This window comes from Falco cherrug, chromosome 14 (assembly GCF_023634085.1).
Source record: "Falco cherrug isolate bFalChe1 chromosome 14, bFalChe1.pri, whole genome shotgun sequence".
Lineage (NCBI taxonomy): Eukaryota > Metazoa > Chordata > Aves > Falconiformes > Falconidae > Falco > Falco cherrug.
In genome coordinates, this window is record NC_073710.1 from 16,203,766 (window position 1) to 16,226,172 (window position 22,407).

Here is a 22,407-nt window from a genome sequence, read left to right on the forward strand (position 1 = left end):
TGTAAAACATTTATCTCAGTCTTGCACACCTATTCTTCAGGCAAATACTTAAAGTTAAAAGGAGGTTGTTATACTTTTCTTGCTGCTTTACGTGCTGTAATGGCAGCATTTCCTTGTTTTGTATGGACGAATACTTGTAAGAATATAATTTTTAAGGTATATTCGCCATCCTTGTCACTATATGCTTCATTGGCAAGTTGTATTTAGGAAGTAAGTATTCTAGGAAGTGTAACGATAGGCGACTGTTAACTCTCCCACTATATTGCTGCATGAGACAATTATTTTCTGGAGTACTTTTGTTAGAGTTCAGAATTTAATCAGAAGATTCATGTATATTTACTAAATGAAAATTTCACAGCTTTTCATGTTGATGGTGCCTAAAAATAAGTGCTTGATTTTAGACTTCATTCACATTTACAGTAAAGCCGCTTTAAACTTTCTTAATTATTAGAACAGTGGGATGTGGCCTTATGACCCCTCCTGTCGGTGTCTGAATGCCATCAGCTTTATGCATCTGTAAACTTACACGGTCGAGGCTTTGATCTCGGATTGTTAGACAACCCTGGAGTTACAGTATGTTTTTAATGATGTGTTTGGTCTTGTGTCTATATGGCTGGTTTCAAGTAGAACAAAATGATTCCTGAGAATGGGCCACATTTTCACAGAAGTGTAATTTCAACCTTTTTGTTTATTTTGTTGATATTTTCTTTGTCACACGATCATTATTTCTTTAGATAGTAAGTACAGAAAAACTTCCTCAGTTTGTGGTGACAAATCATGTGACATAATGGCAGGTTTCCATGTTCTAGTACTGTTCAGATATGCCTGATATTTTCTTGTGCGTGTGCAAAGACTTAATATTTTTCCTCAAGTCTATATTGTGTATATTGAGTGTATAGTAAGAACCTGATCCTGCCAACACTTACTTGTACAAGGAATCTTTACTAATGTGATTCAGTCCTTTTATTTCACTTTCTGAAATTACATAAGTAACAATGTGACCATTTTTCAATGTATCGCTTAGCTGGGGAATGTGAAATGTTGTGGAAACAAAATAATTTGTATATGTGTTTATTTTTTGTGGCTATTGTTCTGTAAGATATCTATATTATGTTGTTTAAAGCTAGGAGATTGTAACTGTGAGCTGCCAATTAAAATGCCTTAAATAGCTAATTATTCAGTTCTTTCATTTCTTTGTTTCTCTCATATTTATTTCTACTTATGTTGAAGGATCCTGATCTGCTCGTGATTAAAGAACTGATGACTTCTAACAATATTGGTATTTGCATTTTCCTAAGTATTAAGAGTAGGGGGGAAAGAACTGTACCTTAAATCTATTGGTAAGCTTTGACGTACTTCAAAATAGCTGCAATGCATTTGTAAACCTGCAGACGTCACTATTCTGCCAATTAATTGTGCTACACGAAGTTCATATAGCAGGATGACCGCATTTAAAATATACGTTGCTTCCATCTAGCCATTATAGCACTTTATTTTTAATCTAAAACAATTTAATCAGATTAATTTTAATATTGTAACTTCATTTTCAGATTTCCACTAAAGGAAATACTATGCTTTCCTTTTAGCTTGTATAAGCCATGTCGTAAGACTGTCTTTAATTACTAGTTATTGTTGTTTCAATACAGATTTATGAACTATTTATTTTGTGTCATATAACATACCATTTTTAAGCAACATTTTTCAATCTGAACATAGCTTCCAGGAGGGCAAGCTGCCCAGAACATCAGTGATCTCACAGTTATTACTTTGTGTCATATATAATCTTGTTTTTTCCTGCAACAAATAAATCTTTGGGCCTCCCTGCAAAAAAACATTTGTGGTTACAGTATAATAAAAATAAACCGTTTGTCGTGACTGCAGCTGACATTTATCAGCCTATTTGTGGGTGCTCTTTCTCTCTCTGTATAATACGGAACATAATTTGTCACTTTGTAAATACATTCCAGCCTAAATCCCTGCCAGCATCTGTTAGTGTTTGAAGGATTAATGCACTGCACAGTGCATGTCTGCACTTTCAGGCAACAACATAGCTTATGATTATGGATCATGAGAGAACAGGGAAAAAGGGTTCGTTTTGTATTTACTTAAACATTGTTGCCCTTTTGACCATCATGCTTTTCTCGTCTTGTTTGTCATCTGTAGTTGGGATACTAACTTTTCTTCTCTGTATGAAAACTGTATGTGAAATCCAGCTGTAAGTTTTATACATCAGTGTATGTATAGCTGTACATATGTGATAACAAGGTTTTAATTTTACAGATAATTAACAACAATAATATTGTATTGCAATAGGGATGTTCCTAGTTTAGTCTGATTAGAAAAACTGTTTTCCTCCAGCCTCTGCCATTTCCAACAAATCCATTACCCTGTTTGCCTTCTGTATTGTGTATTTCTCAGCAGCATATAAACTGGGTTTATTTAATCTTAAAAACTTCCCATTGAGAAAGTTTTAAAAAGGAAACAAAGTCTGGAGCTTCTAAATTATCCCAATGCTGTTTGCTTTGTTGCTGTTTTTGAAAATGAATTCTGCTATCACTTCAAATTTTCCAGAATGAAAAGAATTGAAAGCATTTGAATAGGAGGCTCTCCACAGCTGAGATTGTTACATGTTCCCAGGCTCCCTCGATTATTCTGTAAACAAGAAGATATGTTTATTAGAATAGTAAACCATATACATGTAATATATTGCCAAGATTATTTGAGATTCCCTGAGATAAATTCAAATGAGCTTTACAGGAATGGGTGTTTGGAGACAGAAAGAAGTGATCTATATCCAGGGAAAGAAAAAAAAAATCCAGCTAAAAGTGGGCTCCCAAGTAAATGCCAACAGTTCATGTACATTAAGAGCTAAAAAAAAATTCAATTGCCAAAACCTATGGTAGATTTTTATTATTTTTTTAAAATGCATGTAATTTCTTGTTATTGAAGCAGATGTGTACTGCCTGCAATAGAACTGTGTGCATCCAGGAAAATTCAGAGGCATTTGGAGCCTACAAATTGAAGTATTCTGAAATTATAGTTTAGTAGGCTTTATTTGTGTTTTTGTTCTCTCTGGTTGAGGAATGAATTAAATTAAAAAATGTCATTAGGAAACTGACTTCTCTTACTCTTCTTAAGCATGATTTAGGGTTGTTTTACTTCAGAGAAGTTTACTTCTCTGAAGATACTGATTTCAGAAAGAAATGCAGCTGTTTTTCATTTTTTTCGTTTATAATTACTTCAGAAGTATAAAAGGCCAAATTTTCAGAGATACCGATCTAAGAGCTGACTAGTGTAAAGATTATGAAATAATATTATTATTGTGTATTGTACTGGTATTTACTACAGAGGATTTATAAAAAAAGTTACTACCATCTGAAAAATGAAGAAACCAAAAAGAAATGAATAAGTGTATTTTGCATTCCTTTTTATGTGTAGACATTTACTAATAGAAAGAGATAATTTAAAAATTACTGGGTAGTTTAAAATCACTTGCCCATGATTGAGAAAGTCCTTTCATGTCCAAGTTAAATATACAAACTATACCTAGAGACTTTAGTCACATTGCTGTATTTGTGACATAGAGTTCAAATTGTAGGTAAATTAAGTGCTTGGAAGAAGGAAAAATACGGCTTTGAATAGTGATTTGTTTAAATGTGAGGACCAAATGCTGGGCTGGTGTATGGTATCTTCAGAAACTGAACTCCCAGAAACTGAACTCCTTTATATCAGGTCTGTCTTTATCACTCTTCCATGTCTCTTGTCTTCAGAATTTCAATGGCTCTTTTGCTGCCTTTATATTTAATCTCTAGCTAAGGGAGGATACAGACTTCTCTGTTGCTTTTATGACCCAGCTGAGCTCAGCAGTTAAGTCCCCAGCTCAGGTGTTCTTTCTAGGCAATCAAGCGTGGGGAACTGCCAGTGTAACTTTTAAGACGTTCATTTGTGGTACAGTCCTACTACAGCTTGAGGGCTTCAGGTTTTTCTGAAGAGGCCTCTTGCCACTCTAAGTTGTAGATGATGCCAGAGGGATAAACGCTGTTCTCTGCCAGACATCCATAAATGTTCTAGAGAAGGGATAGAGACAAAGAAAATAATAATTCTTCTTCATTATTCATGATAAAATATATGTCCAAGGATGATCAGTAATTCCAGCAATTTGCATCCTTATACCGACCCATTAGGTCTTTAGATATGTGCTAGTCACTTGACTTGGATGAAGTCAACCCCTCTAGAAATTCCATTTTTGTGAAGAACATAAGGATCTGGTTTCTTGAACAGGAAGAACCAGGCTTACAAAATCAGGTTTTGGGAGAGCTCACACACAGCATGAAAATATATTTGACAGGACTGAGCAAGATGAATAGTGAAAAAATTTATACCAGTAAATTGCAACCAAAATACAGGTAAAACAAATACGTTGGGAAATAGTGAAATCAAGCATTACTGCATACATTTTCTTTCTAGTGGAAGAAAGAAACTCCTTTTCATCCCTGATTTTTTCACGAAGAATCAGGGTTAGTCCCAGCTATTTCCTTGTACATCACATAAAAGGGTTAATAAAATAATTCATATTTAGAACATTGGCTTGTGACATGTATCATCTTCTCTTGCAAAAGTTAGTGAAAATTTGAAAGTACTTTTTAGAAATTGCTGATATTGCGGGGTGGGGAGGAGAAAAACTAGGAAAATAAGTGTAAAATTGTTCTAGCATGATGTCTTCTAATGAACTTTATGAAGGTATATGAAATGTAGTGGAAGAAGATATTATTAAAGCATCTGGCATCTATGTTGGATTGCTCTTAAAGCGGTATGATTCATCTGTCCCAATCAGTTCCACGAGAAGTAGCTGCACAGCATTCAGAGCACACATCGAGATGAAGCTGGCGTTACATAAATACAGTTTTGCATGAAGTACCAAATGTTGACTACATTAGGGACAATAATACTTACAGTCCTAATCCTGAGTGAAAGCCTTTTTCCCTATTATGTACCTCCATAAATAGTGCATGGCACTGGCTATTGCCTGTCATAAGCTATGTGTCAAATTGTCAGACATGCTTCTAAAACAACCTCTACTTTGTCCTCAACATGGAAATATGAGTTTATTTGGGCATGGCTCGTCATATGCTGAGGTTTGGTTATTTGTTTACTTTACCTTTTTAAAGATAATTCCATAGACTTTTCGTCAGCTTTGATGTCAAATTCTTTTTTTCCCCTGAAGATTTTCTGTTTCTCTCACTGCATGTAAGAGCTATTTGCATTCCAAGACGGTGTCATCAAGATTTTTTTTTATCGAATTAAACTGCTTTTTACCGATTTATAATATTTTAGTTCCTCAAAGTCAGATATTTTTGTTGTGCTATGTATTCAGGTTTGAGTTAAGGCTTTTTAAATAGCAAAGATATATATATGATATTTTTGAGAGTAAAATTATACAGTAAATTATCTAGTGTCCACTATGTTACATTTTAAGTAGGCCCTTACAAAATGACTTGTACTTACGTAAGATGCAGGGGCTACAGCATATTTATTAAGACTCTTCAACTCTGTATGAAACTGGAGCAGTCAGAAGTAATGGTGTCTGCTGAAAGATTCTTTATCATATGAATTTACTTTTAGTCATCTATTATTTATTTCAGCTATTTTATATGCCATTATAATAAATATTATGACAGAGAAAGCTTTTATGCTTCAACTTATTGTACTGCTCTTCACTTCCTTGCAATCCTTCAGGAAAATGCAGCTATGCTTTACCTATATTTAACGTAAATCATCACTTACATTTGAATGAAAAATTCACTATGAAAAAAGGCTCCTTCTTCAATACCAAGACACAAATGCACAATCATGTTTACTGCCAAACTACTCTACCATGCAGTGTTCATTTTTAAACAGTTTTTAAGCTGTAAAGTGAATACATTGCATATAGTGAAATTGCTGGCTTTCTGGATGTTTTCACTTTCTTGTTAGTTTCTGGCTCAATAAGCATTTTTCTAGCATGAGTGCAACATATAACCAATTGCACTTAAGCATTTTTAATATTTTTGCTCCAATAGGGAGCAGCTTACATACAAAACTAAAGAGACTCTTTTCTGGTGTTATTTAGCGTACTGAAACTTATCTGGGAATATTGATAGAGTGCTTTTAGAACTGGGCATACAATCGTAAAATACAAGATAATTTTTTTTTCATTGCACTTTTCAAAATGTTACTGTGTTGTGTTTAAAAGAGGACTTGTTAGGAACCAGGGAATGATCTGCCTTTGGCTGTTTCCTAGAAGACAGGATGTTGGTGTCTGGACATTGTTAGCCTTGAGCTGCTTTTGAGGCTTCATGGAACACAAATATGCCCCATCCCAAAAGCACCATTCCAGCTGGTTCTAGCGCACCATGTTTTCACAGGGTTCAGTAGACAGTAGAATTATATCTGCTTCTTGTGTCTGTTCTCCTTTTGGCCAGTCTGCAAAGCTGGTCTGAGCCTAGTGGTGAAAGTGGTTTGGGACACAACTGGGACTTTCGGCCCGGGGATCTGCAACGAGGGCATCATTGCATTTTGCACAGGCTCTCAGCAGCGCTATGTAGTAATGGTCCTGTGATTTAGAAGTGAGCTCTTTATTTTATACTATATTCTTTATATATTCTTTTATTTAGTTTCCCCTTAAATGATGTAATTGAAAATAAAGTAGTAGAGAGAGCATTAATATCTTTTGTCGATTTAATTTTAAAAATTCTGCAGTCTTCTGCCTTCGTGTATTGATTTCGCAATGTCAGTTTTAAGGTTGTCTTCTGTATTTGAGAAAGTGACAAGTCCCATGTAAGATTTCACAACGTAAAATGAGGCATTCCTCAGTACTGAAAATATGTGAAGTGGAATGGTGAGAGACATTGGCATAATACAATTATGACGCATTAGATCAGGATTTGCAGCATACCATTAACAATCAGTTCTGACTGTGGATTGCAATTATAGTTATGATGCCTTTTAGCAAAAAATGTTTTTAGCTTTATTTTTTATTTGGAAAAAACGTGTTTTCTTTTTCTATAAATATCACAATATGTGCTACCTAAGTTTATAGGGAAAGGGGGAAATCATTTTAACAAAGGTAACACTGAGCTACTTACTGTAAGGGGAAAAAACGCCCTTCTACTTGTCATTGATTGGAGATGTTCTTACATTATTAAGAACATACCTTGCAAGTATATTGCCTTATTCCTAGCTTTCAAAAAGAAATTGTGACATAGAAATAAGAGTGGGAAAATTTGGAATGAAAATTATTTCATACTAAAGGTTTAGCATTTCAAATTCTCAAACTATAGTAGGAATTGATGGTCTACAGAATACCTCTGAGGAGTGAGAGTTGCTTGAATCTCAGTTGACGAGGGAAAATCTGAAACAGAAAGGCTGGGAAACTTGTCTAAGCTCGTGGTATGTAAACTGATTCCTTCCTCAGTAACTGTTTGGAGAAAATACTCACGCTTGGCTTTTTGCATGCCTTCAGAAGCTGAGATGGCAAGCTCTGAGTGCTTTTGATGTCACATGCTCCAGTTTTCTCCTATGAGGAAAACAGAGCAAATAGGTGTGTCTGTGCTCAGTATGTACGCTGTGTATATATGAAGGAAATAGAGACTGTTACAATAAAATTTTTAAAAATCAAGAGTAGGGAAAAAATTGAAGAAAAAATATTGTATTTTGCTATTTGCCTTTGCTGACCTATTCAATGGAAAAAATTGCTAAACCTGTCCTTTTCTTCCTTCCCTATTTTTCCTTTTTTCAGGTCATTTTAGATATATTTCCCCGAGTTTCCTAGCAAATGTTTCTTTGTCTTTGAAACACATAAAGTTGCAGAAAAAGCTAAAAGAAAAAAAAAAAAGGTGAAGTAGTGTTAAATTATTTGAAGTAAATTATCATGCTGGCTGAAGAAAATGGAGTGTCAATAGAAAGGTGATCTCATTTCGTTGGTGGAACTGGTAGAGAAGAAATACAATTATATGCTGTCTAAAGTCAACTATTTATCACTTCCAGAAATAAATCAGAAATTTATTTATGATTTTTAAATTTCAGATTTTTACATTCTCAGTGTATGAATCCACAAATCCAGGCCAATCTTAGTTTTTATTTTCTGTTTCTGAAAGTATTTTGGAGGCGTACTATTTTTTTTTTTTTTTTTTTTTTTTTCCTCTTTTGGAGTTGAAATTCACAGACACTTCTCATGTGGTCTTGGAATTGGTAGCAGAGCTTAACTTATAACACCAAGAGGAAAAGCATTACCTGACTAATGCCATGTGGACTTAAATCTGTGTCCCCAAGAGGACAGTAGCTGTCAGCTTGTGGTATAGTCCGTTGAGCTACCTGATTGTTATTTTTCTGACTCCCCCTTATGTCCCTGTATTTGTAGCATTCTTGTCCTTTTACCCTTGGGAGAGACAGGAGAATGTTTCAACTAGGAAAACAGAAGCAAAATAAACCCAACTATGCACACTGCTTCTCTATTAAGTAAACAACTGGACTGCAAAGTTGAAGAGACGTTGTTACGGACCTCTATTGTATAATGCAGGGAAGCATCATCTTTCTCAAGTCTCTGACTATCAAACGTAAGAAAATATTTGCAGAGTGGGGCAAAATGAATTCCAGAATGATGTGCATCTTGTGAGGGTAAAAAACCTCTTCATAATAAAGTTTGGTTTAGCATTTTCAGACTCTTATTAATTGATACGTCCCATGGGAACTGAACCTGTTGAAATTTTAGTTGTATTTATTTTGCTGTCCTGATAAGTCTGTCTGGAGTGGGACAAAAGGCATTTGAGTGAAATTCTGCTTAAACCCAACCTGCAAGGTAATTATAATGGGTAGAATGGGTACTAGCAAAATAGAAAACAGATGTAGGGTGAAAAGTACCAGACGTAATGAAACTTGGGGATCCGATGAATTGCTTGAACTTGGAAGACAAAGGGAGCACTCTTTTTGGCTTCCTTCTGTGCTGACACGCCTGCTGCTTCCTTTTTGTTGCTCCAGAAATGCTCGTTGTATAACCTTCTGATCACAGTAGATCCACGTTGGACCATGGTGCTAACAAAGCTCCCACTGCCTGTCCGGTCAACTGATGCCTTTGATTGTGTAGTACCACTGTATCCGCTCCATCTTTTTGTTTTTCTTACTCTTCTTTTAGCAGTGCTAATGTCCAGCGTGAACTATGACCGTTGTATATAGTTGTTGGTAGCATGTTGGAATTACATGAAGTATCCCTCTGATTTCTTTTTTTGCGGAATAAGCTAAGTAGAGTGGACTGAAAGCTGACATGTTTAGGACTGGGGAGAGTACAGGCTTTTGCCAGCTTTCTTTTATGTACCAGTTTGTGTTGTCAGTGGGTCTAAAAGTGAGGGTGAACACAAATACACATGTTCATAATTCCTTAGGGGATTTACATGGCCTATGGGTCTTGACAGTTGGTATTTTGCAGAGGATCATAGATGCCTGGAAGTGTAGCATTTGTGGAAGAACCAACGACAACTGTTGGATGTTGCGGTGCAGGCACGCACACAGCTGCAGTCAAGTGAAAGCTGGTTCAGAACTGTGGCTCGAAAGAAGCACCGTCCGCTTGATTCTGTGATGATTTTCTCTTTAGTGGTTGCAATGAAAATAGACTTCTGGTTCATTTTGTTCTGGATTTGGAGTGTAAGTGTTTCAAAAGATTTGAGAACAGGGATCTTAGAGCTCAATATACTGAGCAGAGTTGTTTTGGTGTTGCCTAACTTTAGCCCCTTCAAGTTAACCTGTCATTTTATGGGAGTGCACATCCTCTTCTAGGTGAGAAGGTGGGTTTTAGTACATAAGCAATTTCTTTAGAAGATACTATGTATCAGTAAACTCTTATTGTATGAAGAACTGTGTAGGCTGATCAGTTGTTTCCTATACTCATTTTATACTGTCTTTATATCACCTGCTATGAGCAATAGATTGTTTTGGATTAATATATACAAGTTAGAATTTAGCTTATTTTTATGGAGTATTTACTGAGTATTTTTTCTATTGGTATGGTATGTAAAAAATACCATGCATTAAAAATAAAGTTTACTGTACTTTCTATTTCATGAGTTACGTAAGTTTCAGCAGCAAAATGGAAGAAAAAAAGATACCATATTAACCTTAACACTAGCTCATGTCGGTCCATTGTATTATATAAAGTTGTGTTACACAGTGTATGTTTTTAGCAGAACCACAAAATTGCAATGCTACTTTTGGCACTGACTGTTGTGCTCGTCCATTCTTTTTGATGATTTGTATTCACTTTGGGGTTATAATGTTAAACAAGGGAATCGGACAAGTTTCATAACACATTTACTGTAACATGATACTGTGAACTAAACTTGCTGTTATTTATCTTTTTTTTGGTATTTTCTCTTGTTCCAGCATAAAGCCAAGGTAGAAGCAATGACCTTAGACCTTGCTTCTCTTCAGAGTGTGCAGCACTTTGCTGAAGCATTCAAATCCAAGAATGTGTAAGTACTCAGAAAATTCCATGTAATAATTTCTTGTTATTTTAATGTCTTTATCAGCTGAACACAGCTGGCAGAATTCACCATAGTTGGACTGATCAGCAGCTACAGTTAGTGAATAATCTTTTCAAACGATTTTTTTTAGCGTAAATTAAAGATAATTTGTTTTCATCTTAAAAAAATTAAATAATTACAGCTCTCTTATTGTTCCATGTATAGCCCCAGCTTTGAAAGGGACATTGATGCCCCTGTGGCTATTGAAAAAGGCCAAAGCTGAACTGCATAAAAAACAGCTCAGGCAGCTTTTGTAAGTTTTGCAGTGGTTTGGAAGAGGTCAGGGATGGGCAATTAGTGCACTCCTTGTCTTACTTTCTTTTCTAACCTTCTGTCTCTTTTTATTTTTAAAGCATTAAAAAAATAGCCCTATGATCCAGACAGTTCCAATTTCCAGACCTGTATCTGGAACAGTCAATAATTAAAAAAAAAAAAAAGAAAAAAAGGGGTGAGAAGGGATGATAATGACATCACTTAACAATAGAAAAATTTATATAGAGATAATCAGGGTAGCTTCTGAATGGTTTAATTTAGCTTGAACAGAACAATGAATCTCTAAATTGAAGAAATTATTTGAAATCTTTAAGTGCCAAGTCTTGACAATAAATGCCACACTTTGTGCTTTTATCTGGTTTTGACCCATTGATTGTTGTGAGTATTCAAACTCAGCTATTTTCTGCAAATATTTCTGTAACACATATACATCTTACTTTACTTCTCAAGAGAATATGGTCTCTTAGACAGCTTTGAAAATATATTTTCGTAGGGAAAATATATAACAAAGAATGGTTTTTTCACTTTTGAAATACTGCCAAAGCTAAATCTCAGATGGATAGACAGATGACATTTTAGTACTTATAGGTCTTTTAGATTCAAAGAATTGTCAAAACTGACTTCTAACACAAGTTCTTTGCTGCCAAAATCCTTGGTAACAATATTTTCTTATATCATCTTCATATATTAAGGCTTTCTTGAAATAGAAAGACAAATCTTTGCAGTATTGCTGCTTTAATACTAACTTGTTTTTTTAACGTAAGAACAGTAAGTACTCTAATTTAGCTTTTTCATGCTTTTAATATGCTGCATTTATTTAAGAACTGTATGGTACAGTGAAAAGTTCAAACCATCCTTCTTCCAAATGCAGTTCTTAACTTGATTTGTGTGTTGCAGATCATACCATGGTCATCCTAGCTAGTCCATTTGGTATGCATGTTTATAAATCCTTAAAAGTGAACATGCCAGAGAACTTAAAAAATGAGAAGATACAGACTCATTAAAGCCTGTTTTACTTTTGTTGGTATACACTATTTTACCAGTGTAGGTCTGTTAAGCTACGCTGTCAGTGATGGACAGGTTTTACTAAAGTTTCGCTCATTTCATTTGGAAAAAATTTTAGTAATAGACAGCATTTATAGCCTCTGCCTTGCCTTCAGATATTTCTGTCTCTGTTATGTGCTCAGATTTGTTTGTGTGTGTGCGGCAGGGCTACTCCAAGCATTATATGAAAGTCTAAGGTCTGAATCTGTTGTGAGACTTGCGGGGGTTTGACCAAAATGAATTTCCAGTTATATTTTGTTTAAAATCTGAGGCTGGATGGAACCAGACCCCACACACTGCCTGTAGCAGTAGATCTTTTATCTGATACAGATACAGAAGACTTACCTTACAATCATCTGCACTGGCAGGAGAATGGACCAGAAGACCTACTAGGTCTTTCTGGCTTTGATTTTTTGTGATTTAACTATGTCTGTATGTGGTCAGAAAAGCAATTATATGGAAGTAGCATCTTATTACTACAATGCTAGCCCTATGTGTTTTCCAGCCCTAACATACACTAACTACTTTTGTCTTTTTGTTTATCTGTTTTGCTGTAGTGTCCAGAGGCTTTTTTGTCAGATCACTGATTCCTTTACATTAGTAGCTTTATGAGCAGTTGAAAGAAATCTTACAGGCTTCAGTGACAGAGTGAGTCTTATTCTTTATGCTTTGGCAAGTGTCTGCTGGTATCCTAACTTTCTAAAAAGGCTTTGATATCTCTGATTTCCTACACCTGCAGGAGAAGGCATACTGTGATACAGTCTCCCCAGTTCCTGTGGTAGGTAGCTCTCCTGTTAATTAGTACAGAAAATACGTTGTATGTAGAGTTTTCTTTCTTACAAATCTCTTACAAATTTCATAACAATATAAGTAGAAGGAAAAGCAAATAAAGTGGGTTTTTTTATTTTAAAGTAAACTATCATTTGAGTTCTGAGTTGTATAGATCTGGGAAAAAATGGACAGTAATTTTAACATGTGATGGGGAAATTTTATATGAATTCACGTTTTAATAAAGACCTGTAGTTTATTTCTCACAACATGTTATATGAAGAGGGCTTTAGTATTCAGTGGTGAACAGCTTAAACTTTTGGGTGCAGATTTATTGTCTGTTTAATTTCTCTGATCCACTGTTGCTTTTTGGGACACTTTGGTATTCTACAGAATCTGTTGGTCTTAGTGACACCTGACATGATAACTGGAAATTTATAAAGTAGAGAACAGATTAGCTTGTCTTTTGAAATTCTTCTTTTCTAGGATACCTCTTGGCTCTAGATACTATTTTTTGTGTGTAGATATAGGGATGTACTCAGTCACATCACAATCTGGGAGAGTGTTCTTCCCTCCTTGATAGCTATTGGAAAAGAGTCTTCAAGGACTGTGTTTCACAGATCTCTTCCTGGATGAGAAAACTAAAATGAAACTACTTCAGAGAAAAGATCCCTAAATTTCATTGAGTTAAAACATCAAACCTATTGCAGCTGGGGAAGGTGATGGTGTTGGTATTGTGGGGAACAGCGGGAAAATTGCTGAGATTGTAAATATGCTGCCTTAATCGCATAACTTCTAGAGGGGAAAAAAAAAAAAAAAAGCTGCCTTGAATGTGCTTAGAGAATCTGAGAGATTGTGGAAACTACGTGAAGAATGAAGAAAAGCCATCCTCTGCTCAGCAGAAATTTACCAGGGGCTGGTTGTATACAGAAAGCAAATGATGCAGCAGAGAGAGAGTTGAAAGAAACACAAACAATAGATGGGAGAAAAGAGTTACTCTGAAAAGAAACATTTAATATGAATTGGAGTAGTACTTAAGAGCTAAGAAAGCTTCCTTGTTTGAAAGTAAAAATCAGATGATTCATCTTCAAGTTATCACGTTTCTGAGATTTTATAAGAATCTTTTATTCCTGTTTGGATTTGTTAGGTGTTGCAGCCTTCTCCACGGATAAAATTTGGGTTCAGAGTATAGAAACAATGGTAAATTTTGCCATATTCTTATAAATACATTCTAGAAAATCCTTCTTCCTCCCAGAAGAAGTTGTGATTTTTTTTTTGTTTGCGTTATCTATACTCTTGAGATTCAGAAACTATACAGCTGTTTCTCTTTCTGAGATTTTTTTTAAAAAAAATCTGTGCAGTTTCAGATAAAGCTTTGGGGGTGAAGGTTTTTTTCAGATTATTTCAGGTCCTGCATTGCAGTAGATTATAAACTTTCCTTACAAGCAGAACAGTGCTGTCGAGTTTTTCTTGCTCTCACACTTTCAAAGATTCTATGAGCAGAATAAGCTATATGTGATAACTTAGTTGGATCTCCCAAAGTTGTCTTTGGGAGAAGACAGATAAAACAATATTGCTGTTTAATGTTTGATCTACCTCTTACTTCATTGTAGCACAGCCTGAACACAGTGTGACTAATACATAAAATGGAAATCTAACTTGGTAAAAGACAGGGCTGAATGACTTAGAAAACAAATTCTTTAGAGAAAGCCAGTTTATTATGTTACAGTAATGGCAACTAACTTTAGGCTCTCTTGTAGCTTGAAATGAAACTCTCTTTATTTTTTTTTTTAAATTTTTTTTTTTTTTTTACTTTACGGTGATTTCTGGCGATCTTTTAGTATTCCTAGCTTGTCGTCAAGATATATTCCCCACTGGATATTTCCAGCAGGAGTGAATGAGCTCCACCTTCCTTCCATGTGAAGATGGTGCTAGGGTTAGTATGAGAGTAAGAAAAGAGGTCTCAGTGTACCTAAATGGCTAGATTTGTTCAAGTTACTTCTTTTATCTGTATCTAGTCTTTTCCCTCTGCTACTTTCCAGCTCAGGCAGTTGATTGAATGTCTCTGTTCTGGAAAATCAAACAAATGATCTGTTTATAATAATGTTCAGGGCTAAGATGGATATAGCATTAGCAGAATTTTGTGCAGCTGGAAGAGGCAGACCAACCAATCTTTTGTATTAGGCTTTTGAAACTAAAAAACACTGAACTGAATCTCCTCTTCATTGAGTAAGCATGATGTGAGGAATAATGGTTGATATTAATCCACTTCATAGACAAAATGACTGCCCTTCTGTGATTGCATGCAACGTAGCATTTAAATTTAGTCAGCATCAGTGTTGGATAGTTCCAGGGTCTGTAGGACTGGTAATTGTGTAGAGGTGTGGATTTGTGGATGTGATATTTTGATATCTATTTCCTAATTTAATCATTACATATTTGACTCAAATCTGCATAATTTAATTGCGGGACAGCACTAATGTTTCAGTTACAGAATTTCCAAAACAGCTACCTGTTGTCAGTATTTACAACCATGGCATCATGGCATTTGCCTGCTCCTCAGCATAAGAACACTTCTGTGAGCAAAACGGTTAGCAGGCAGAAGTGGGCAGTAAAGTTACAGATGAAATTTTATGTGCCTCTTTAGTTTTGAGTGGTGCATAGTGCCACTTGGTTTGAATTAAAGTTATCTTCAGCCAAACAGTAAGACATCAATTTAATGTTCTCAGTGTTTGAGAAAAAAAAATGAAATTATCCTGAAAAATCTTGAATTACTTCAAAGATGTAAAATAGTGTTTGCCAACAGCTACTACTTAGAATTTTCTGAACTGGTAGCAGCAATTCACAATTACGTAGGACTTCCATATGTAGATTTTTCGCTGCAGTTACTTTCCTATACTTTAAAACAGGACTTTTTTTTTTGTGGTAAGAATTGGCATATGCTGACAGTTTATTCACTTATGCTCTGTGTAGAAATATGGAAGAGACAGCAGTTATGAATTATGATTCTCCATTTGGAACTTTACTCGCTCTTTACTTCCCTAGCAGACCCAAAATGGAGAGGGCCAGGTTTTCAGCTGGCCTCCTTAACTGAGGCCTCAGACTCTATGAGTACATTCATTTTTCATGCTGGAAGCAGAAGCCCTCTGAAACCTTGCGGGTGCAATTAAGGTTTCAGAGCCTGCTGAAAATTGACTCTGGAACACTGTTTTTCTGCGTTTTCGTGTATCATAACTGACATATTGCACATGTGTTAACCTGGTTTTTAATTCTAATTTAACCACAATTAAATCGTAGACCTCGTATGATAAATTCCATTCACACGTATAAATACATACGTAAAGATGGAATTTGTTTAGTAAGTTGTGGCATATATAACTTAAAAGATCCAGAAAAAATGAATATATGATTTAAATGAATTACTAGTGATGCCATTATGCCAATATGCCTAATGGTTCTGTAGTAGATGTATCTCTGTCAGAGATAATCGTTGCCACTGTGTATTGTCTTTCCAAATTTGAACATATTTCCTAACGCTGTGCAAATCTGTTAACTCTTTGCCATTCATAGAAAGACTTTTTGTCAATTAAAACTAGTAACAGTTGAGATACTATATTTGTCTTCTCAACTTCAAATTCAGTTGGCATTGTGACAGTGCCACTGAGGCACAAACTTCTGGACAACATTGTACATTTTGAGATATCAAAAAATATCCACATTGAATTAAGTATTGAAACATGCATAGTTCAGAAGTTGCTGTTGCAGACAGCACGTATCTTAAATTTAAATAAGATCGAAGGCTGACTTCATTTGAAACAGACATAATGATATTAGGGTGAAACTTTCTTTTTTTCTTTGTGGTGGTACTGTGCCTTATTAAAGCCTAGGGATTGGCTTTCTGCATAAATATTTTTTCTTTTTCTTCTTTCTTTGTTTTTTAAGCTCTCATACACAATTACCCCAATGTGGTAGCATGTGTCAAGTCATGTGAATCCACAAACTGTTTCCACTATTTTTCAAATTAAATCTCCTAAGCTTAAGCCCTCCCTGCTTTTATTGGAGGCAGGGATCATGATGTTTTCTCCAGATCATTTTTCATGTCATCTACTGTATTGTGGAACATTATTTTTTTTTAAGTAAAAGTCCATATTAAAATAAAGATAGGATTGGCAGTTCACCGTAACTTTACATATAGTTGCATCTTCAAAAATTTTAAGTGTTTTTACATATTACTAACAGAAAGATTGTTAGGTGTTTGTTGCATGGTTTTATGAATGTGTGCTGAAATTTGTGAACCTACTGCTTGTCTTTGGATATTTTGCACTCACGTAACCTAAGGAAGAAACCTTGGTAACCCTCCTGTGGCTTTCTGTTCACACACTGGTTGTTCTGGTTCCCATCTTGAACCGTGTCTGTGCCAAAGTCCAAGGTGGATCTAAGACGGCTCATGAAGTCTTGGGTTTCTGTCTTTCTAAAAAAATTCCACAAGATACACTAGCTGTGAAGACTGTTTCGAGTATCTAAGGAAGTAAAATATGTATGACTTAATATGCATGATTAAAAAGTTTTCTGTTGCAAATAAAACAAGGATTTTGCAGCATTGTAGCTTAATAGGTTTGAAGAAGATCTCTGTTTAATTGATGTTGTATTCTAAAAGTTCTGAAATACAAGGCAAGATTAGCAATTTAATTACACATACATTAAAACATATTTAGTCTATTTAGTTAAAGGCTTTCTATGGGAGATAATTAAAACACATGAAGGCAGAGTCTTCTGGCACTTGGGTATGGAAGCCTTACTGCTGAATATTAGACAGGCCACGCACATACCACATGTGTCGTAATCTTCGAATCCAAAAATTTGCGTTATAATCTGAAAAGGTTGTATTTCTTCATTAGCTGTTCCCAAGGCACCAAAAATCCCAGAGGATGTCAAAGTACATTAATTTTTATCACAACATGGAATCTTTTCAGGTCTGAATGGCAGCATACAGCTGCTAGGGGCTTTGTGAACTCTATTACAGCTCTATATATCTCTAGGCAAAACAGAGGAAGGAGTTGTCATTGGCAAGTGAAATGTTCAAAATGCATGAAGTGTTTTATTGTTTGAGTGATCAACTGTGGTCCTGAAAACATTTTCCAAGGAGTTAGCTGTTTTCAATGGAAAATATCACGAATATGTAATAAAAAGTAGTAACTGACCTTCCTTGTGAGCTGTAGCTTTCTTTTTTCTGACAAGTACTTACTGTGTACAAATGAAACTCCTGTATTTAGAAGTACATGCAGAAACAACAAATCTTTCCTTGATTATTGTGAAAATGAATGTTCCTTTACGGCTGGGTTATACTTGTTTGTAACTCCTTGTGTATACATGTAAATAATGATTTGCTGTTGGGATTTTGAAAAAGATGTATGCTGTATGAGCTGCAGAATGAAAATCACCAGATTCTCTATGTTTTCATTGCTGGTGTCTCTTAAGCATCAGTGAGATTTTAAACAGAACAAAACATCTTTGCAAGGTGTGGCAAGGAATGGAACAAAGTGCTCCTCTTATTATGCCAAGGCTTGAGAAAAGGAAGAGGATGTGGAAAGGAAATGCTGAAAGGTTGAATGGATGTAGAAATGAAGTTGCAGAGTACTATCCTATCCCAGCCTGGCCCTAGGACTTTCAAAATCTCTATGTATGGAGGTATCTTGAGTCCCTAGGGTTACAGAACTAGCAAAGATGCAACACTGACAAAGGAAAATGTGGCTTCTTGGTTGGATTTTGGTTTGAAATGTGGTCTGGAGGAGGCATTGAGATGAGGGAAGAACAGCACTGACACCTATTGTTAATATCAATACCCTGAGTATGCTGTGTGCTATCAGTCAGAGGAAATCTAGGGTTAGATTATAGCTATGCAAAAGGGAGTTCAGAGCTGTGGATAATGGGTACCCAAAAGGAGAGAGAGTCTCTGGTATGAACCTAATGGAGAGAAGAAACACACCATATGCTTGTAAAATGTAATTCTTCCTCCTCCCTCTTGACTTGTAGTTCTAAGTTAAAAAGCAAGTACAAATACTAATCCTCACCTTCATTTTTAAGCAATGATTTGTTATCAAAAATGAGTGATTTACTGATGTAATGATACCATACAAGAAAGTACAGATTAAAAAGTTTCTAATTTCTCAGATTTCTAGTATCACATACCATAATTACAGTGTATAAATTAGGCAAGTGTGGGAAGCAGATCGTGTCAACAAATTAAACATCATCCTTGCTTTTCTTATTTTGTGTGTAGTCTTTGTGAAACTCAAACGAGAGTGTAAGGAGAAATCCCAGCTTGGCTCATTTTTGAGTGAAGGTGCTTTGGGCAGTGCAGGTTTTACTAAGGTCAGTTTGAGGTCAACATTAAATTTTTTTAAAGTGTTAATGTTAAATGTTTAAAAAGGTAAAATGTTTAAATGTTTCTTCTATTAATATTGGCTCTGAATTTCTCTTCAGAAGTTCAACTTAAAAATTTTCACAGTAGTTGACATTGTTCTGGACCCCATTAAGAGGAAAAGTAGGCATCTCAAACTGTTCTGTCCCCCTAAGGAACTAAAATGACAAAGTTTTTCTCCAAAGGAAGATAACTTATTAATTTCCAGAAGTGTAAGGTGATGCGGGTTTTTTTTTTTTTTTTTACTTGGCTTTTCCCCCCCCATATGTGTAAGAAAAGCTAATAAAGGGAAATCCAAGACTAATGGATGTTTTCTGTTTAATTCTAAATCTGTTGAGACTTCTGTTCCTTCTCCAAACTTTTATGACATTGTATACCTAAGATTTTATAGAGGTAATGAATAATGATTGAGAGATAGCTGACCTATATGCCAGTATGCAGATGATATATTATGAAGACATAAGGGCAGCTGCTCGTAATAGTTCCCATGTATTTGGTGTGAAGGAAGAAACGAAACAGTTTCAGTCCATTCCCATTAATCTCTTGGAAGTGGGGCAGAAGTATTTGCTGATCAACAGTGTCAAATCCTGCAAAGAAATCCAGTAGGATGAATTTCAGAGAATTTTCCTTGCTTCTAGCAGGAGGTCATCCATCAGGGCTCTAAGTCCTGTGTTAGTGGCTTGCCTTAAAATGAAGCCTGTCTGACAAGGATCCTCAATTCTGTCAGCTGACAGGTGGCAATAGAGGGTATTTTTGCTGACTTTTCAGTCAATATTTTTAGAAAAAGGGAACTTAAACATTAGCAGTCATTTCCAAAATTGAGTTAAGCAGGTTTTTTTTTTTTTTTTTTTTTAGTTGTTTGTTTGGTTTGGGGTGGGTTTTTTTTTCATCAAACAAGTAAATTTTTTGGGGTCAGTGTTAGATTACATATGGTATACATGCTGCTGTCTGACTCCTAGTGATTTTCTTCTTGCTCAGTTTCCCATCAGTGCTGCTTGTAAAACTGAGAAGGGTTTCTGGAGCTGGTTGTTTAACTCACCCTTTTTCTGGAGAGCCACAAGCCTGGCCTGTGTGTTGGTTGTTTCCTTTGTGAATATAGGCATTCCCTCAAGTATGAAGGAAGTACCATTTTCTAACTGTCAGAGAAAGCAACATGGGTGCTCAGAGTTATGGGATGGAAAAGTTTGGTGGGCTGTGACTTTGCTTCTTTGTGGAAGAGAAGTCACAACTCTGCCTTCTTTACTGGCCCTGACATAGGTCTACAGTTGCTTATGGGACTTTGGGGATATGGCAAGGCCTTTTCTGTTGAATTTCTGTGTAATTCCAAACAGTGTGAACTTTTCAAATCACTTGAGAAGTGCCCCAGATGGTGTGACATTCTGCTTCATGGGAAGATTTGAAAGTATTCCCTTTGCATAATTTCTCGTTAACTATTTCATTACGTTTGAAATGGGAGAACACCAAAGCTGAGAACTCTGTTGACATTTTGGTGGTGTTTGTTTAACCTCCTAGTGCACAAGCTACATTTGTTGAAAAATATTATTCTTACCTTTGCAAATCATCAGTAATTAATTCCCTTGGAAATATCTACTGCTGCACACAGCCAGCTTGGGAGGCTGCTGACAGATCACAGTTTTACATCAGGTGCTAACAAATTGATTATTAAATTTCATAACTAACTGATTTATAGCAACAACTTAATTTCTGTCTCTAATGTATTCACTTACCGGATTTTCAAATAGTGCAAAGCAGTTGGATTGCTTTGTTGCTTCTAACAGTGAATGGAGCACAGCTTATAACATCTGAATGACTTGCTCAGTCCAAGGGTTAGAAATGTATCACAGTCTTGTGAAGTACACAAGACACTAGATGGTTTTCAGCTGAGATATTCACAGTTAAGAATGTCCCTGTTAATTCTACGTGCTTTTTTTTTACTAAATTGTTGTACACTTACCAGCATGGTGAGAGTTTTCTAGAATTGCTGTGTAGCTTTATAGCAGTTAAAGCAGTGTATTCTTGGGTCTCAGTCATGCTGTGAAGAGTAAGAAACAGCGACTACATGCTATGATGGAATAGCTTATGTTCAAGTCCCAGTGCATTCTTAAATTGTAATGGTAGACCACATTAGCTCACTTGGTGTGATGTAAGTCACTGACTGAAGGCATTTTAAGGAGACGTAGGGGTAAATTTTCAAAACACCCTGCAAGGTTTTAACTATACAGTGTTTCCAGAAATATCAAATAGGCGTCACGGTTAGAAGGAGCACTTTAGTAATGTCGATACCAGGAGTAAACAGTAAAGAAAATTTTTCTTTGCTGCTGACGTTTTTTGTTGGCCTTAGCTGTGGCTTTGATGTAGAATTACAAACTGTTTTAAACTGAGGGGGGATTTTTTTCCTTTGGGCTCCGGAGGAAGCCTAATGTAGATCACAGCAAGGTTTTTAATGAACTTGTGAAATCAAGGTCATAGTTCTGCTATGACTTAAAAATACTCCTGTCATAAAGCAAAGCTGTAGTGCCAGATGTGTGGTGTGAATTGTCACATATCTTAAAGATTTTGTTCCTGCATAATGATATGTTCAGTGATATAGAGCTCTGCACCATTGAGATTAGAATATGTCATCTGTGGCTGAAATTCATAACCTATGTAACGGCCACCATATAGTTATCTCATTCATTTCCTGGTGTGTAAATGCCCAGGTCACAAAAACTTAGATGATAATTTTCAATAATTGGACCTTTGTTAGCAGTCTGACGAGTGACACCAATAGCTTAATGGACATGGATCCGAAACTGAGAGGTGATTCTTTCTGAGCTGAAAGGAAGCACTACAGCAGTATCTATTGATACAACCCTTTAGGTTTATTTTCTGTGGTGTTTTCTAGAGAAGTCAGTTTTGAACCATTTTAAACCACTAATGCTAATAAAAAATAAAATAATTTTAAAAGGGAATCTTATATTAGCTTTTCAGTATATTAGTTTAAAATGTCTCTGTATTTATATTTCTTCACAGATTTTTCTAATAGAATAGTGTAAATTCTTTTAATTACAGACTCCTTAATTTTAATTATCTTTAAAAACTTAGAACAAAATGTTGCTTGAAGAATACAAATCTCATGAAAATGGCTGAAACATAATTTTATTTCTTTTATAACACCCAATTAAATGACCAGGCAATTTGAAAGTGACTACATTTTATAGTTTTATAATGCTAGAATCATCTTTTTAATTAATTGAGCTGACAGATTTAAGCATAGAGTGCATATTTGGCCTCTGGTATTTATTGTATAATTAGTATTAATGAAGGATACTACAGTTTGGATAGGTAGAATATAGTTTTGGTTCACATGTG

General features: G+C 35.5%; 1 protein-coding gene across 2 annotated transcripts in view; it reads left to right on the forward strand.

The window, feature by feature from the left end:
- The window catches only part of WWOX (WW domain containing oxidoreductase), a 530,925-nt gene that overhangs the window by 105,179 nt on the left and 403,339 nt on the right, over positions 1-22,407 (forward strand). For both annotated transcript variants that reach the window (XM_055726863.1, XM_055726864.1), the window contains one exon: positions 10,411-10,499. In XM_055726863.1, coding sequence (XP_055582838.1) covers positions 10,411-10,499 — 89 coding nt within the window. The remainder of the gene's footprint in view (positions 1-10,410; positions 10,500-22,407) is intronic.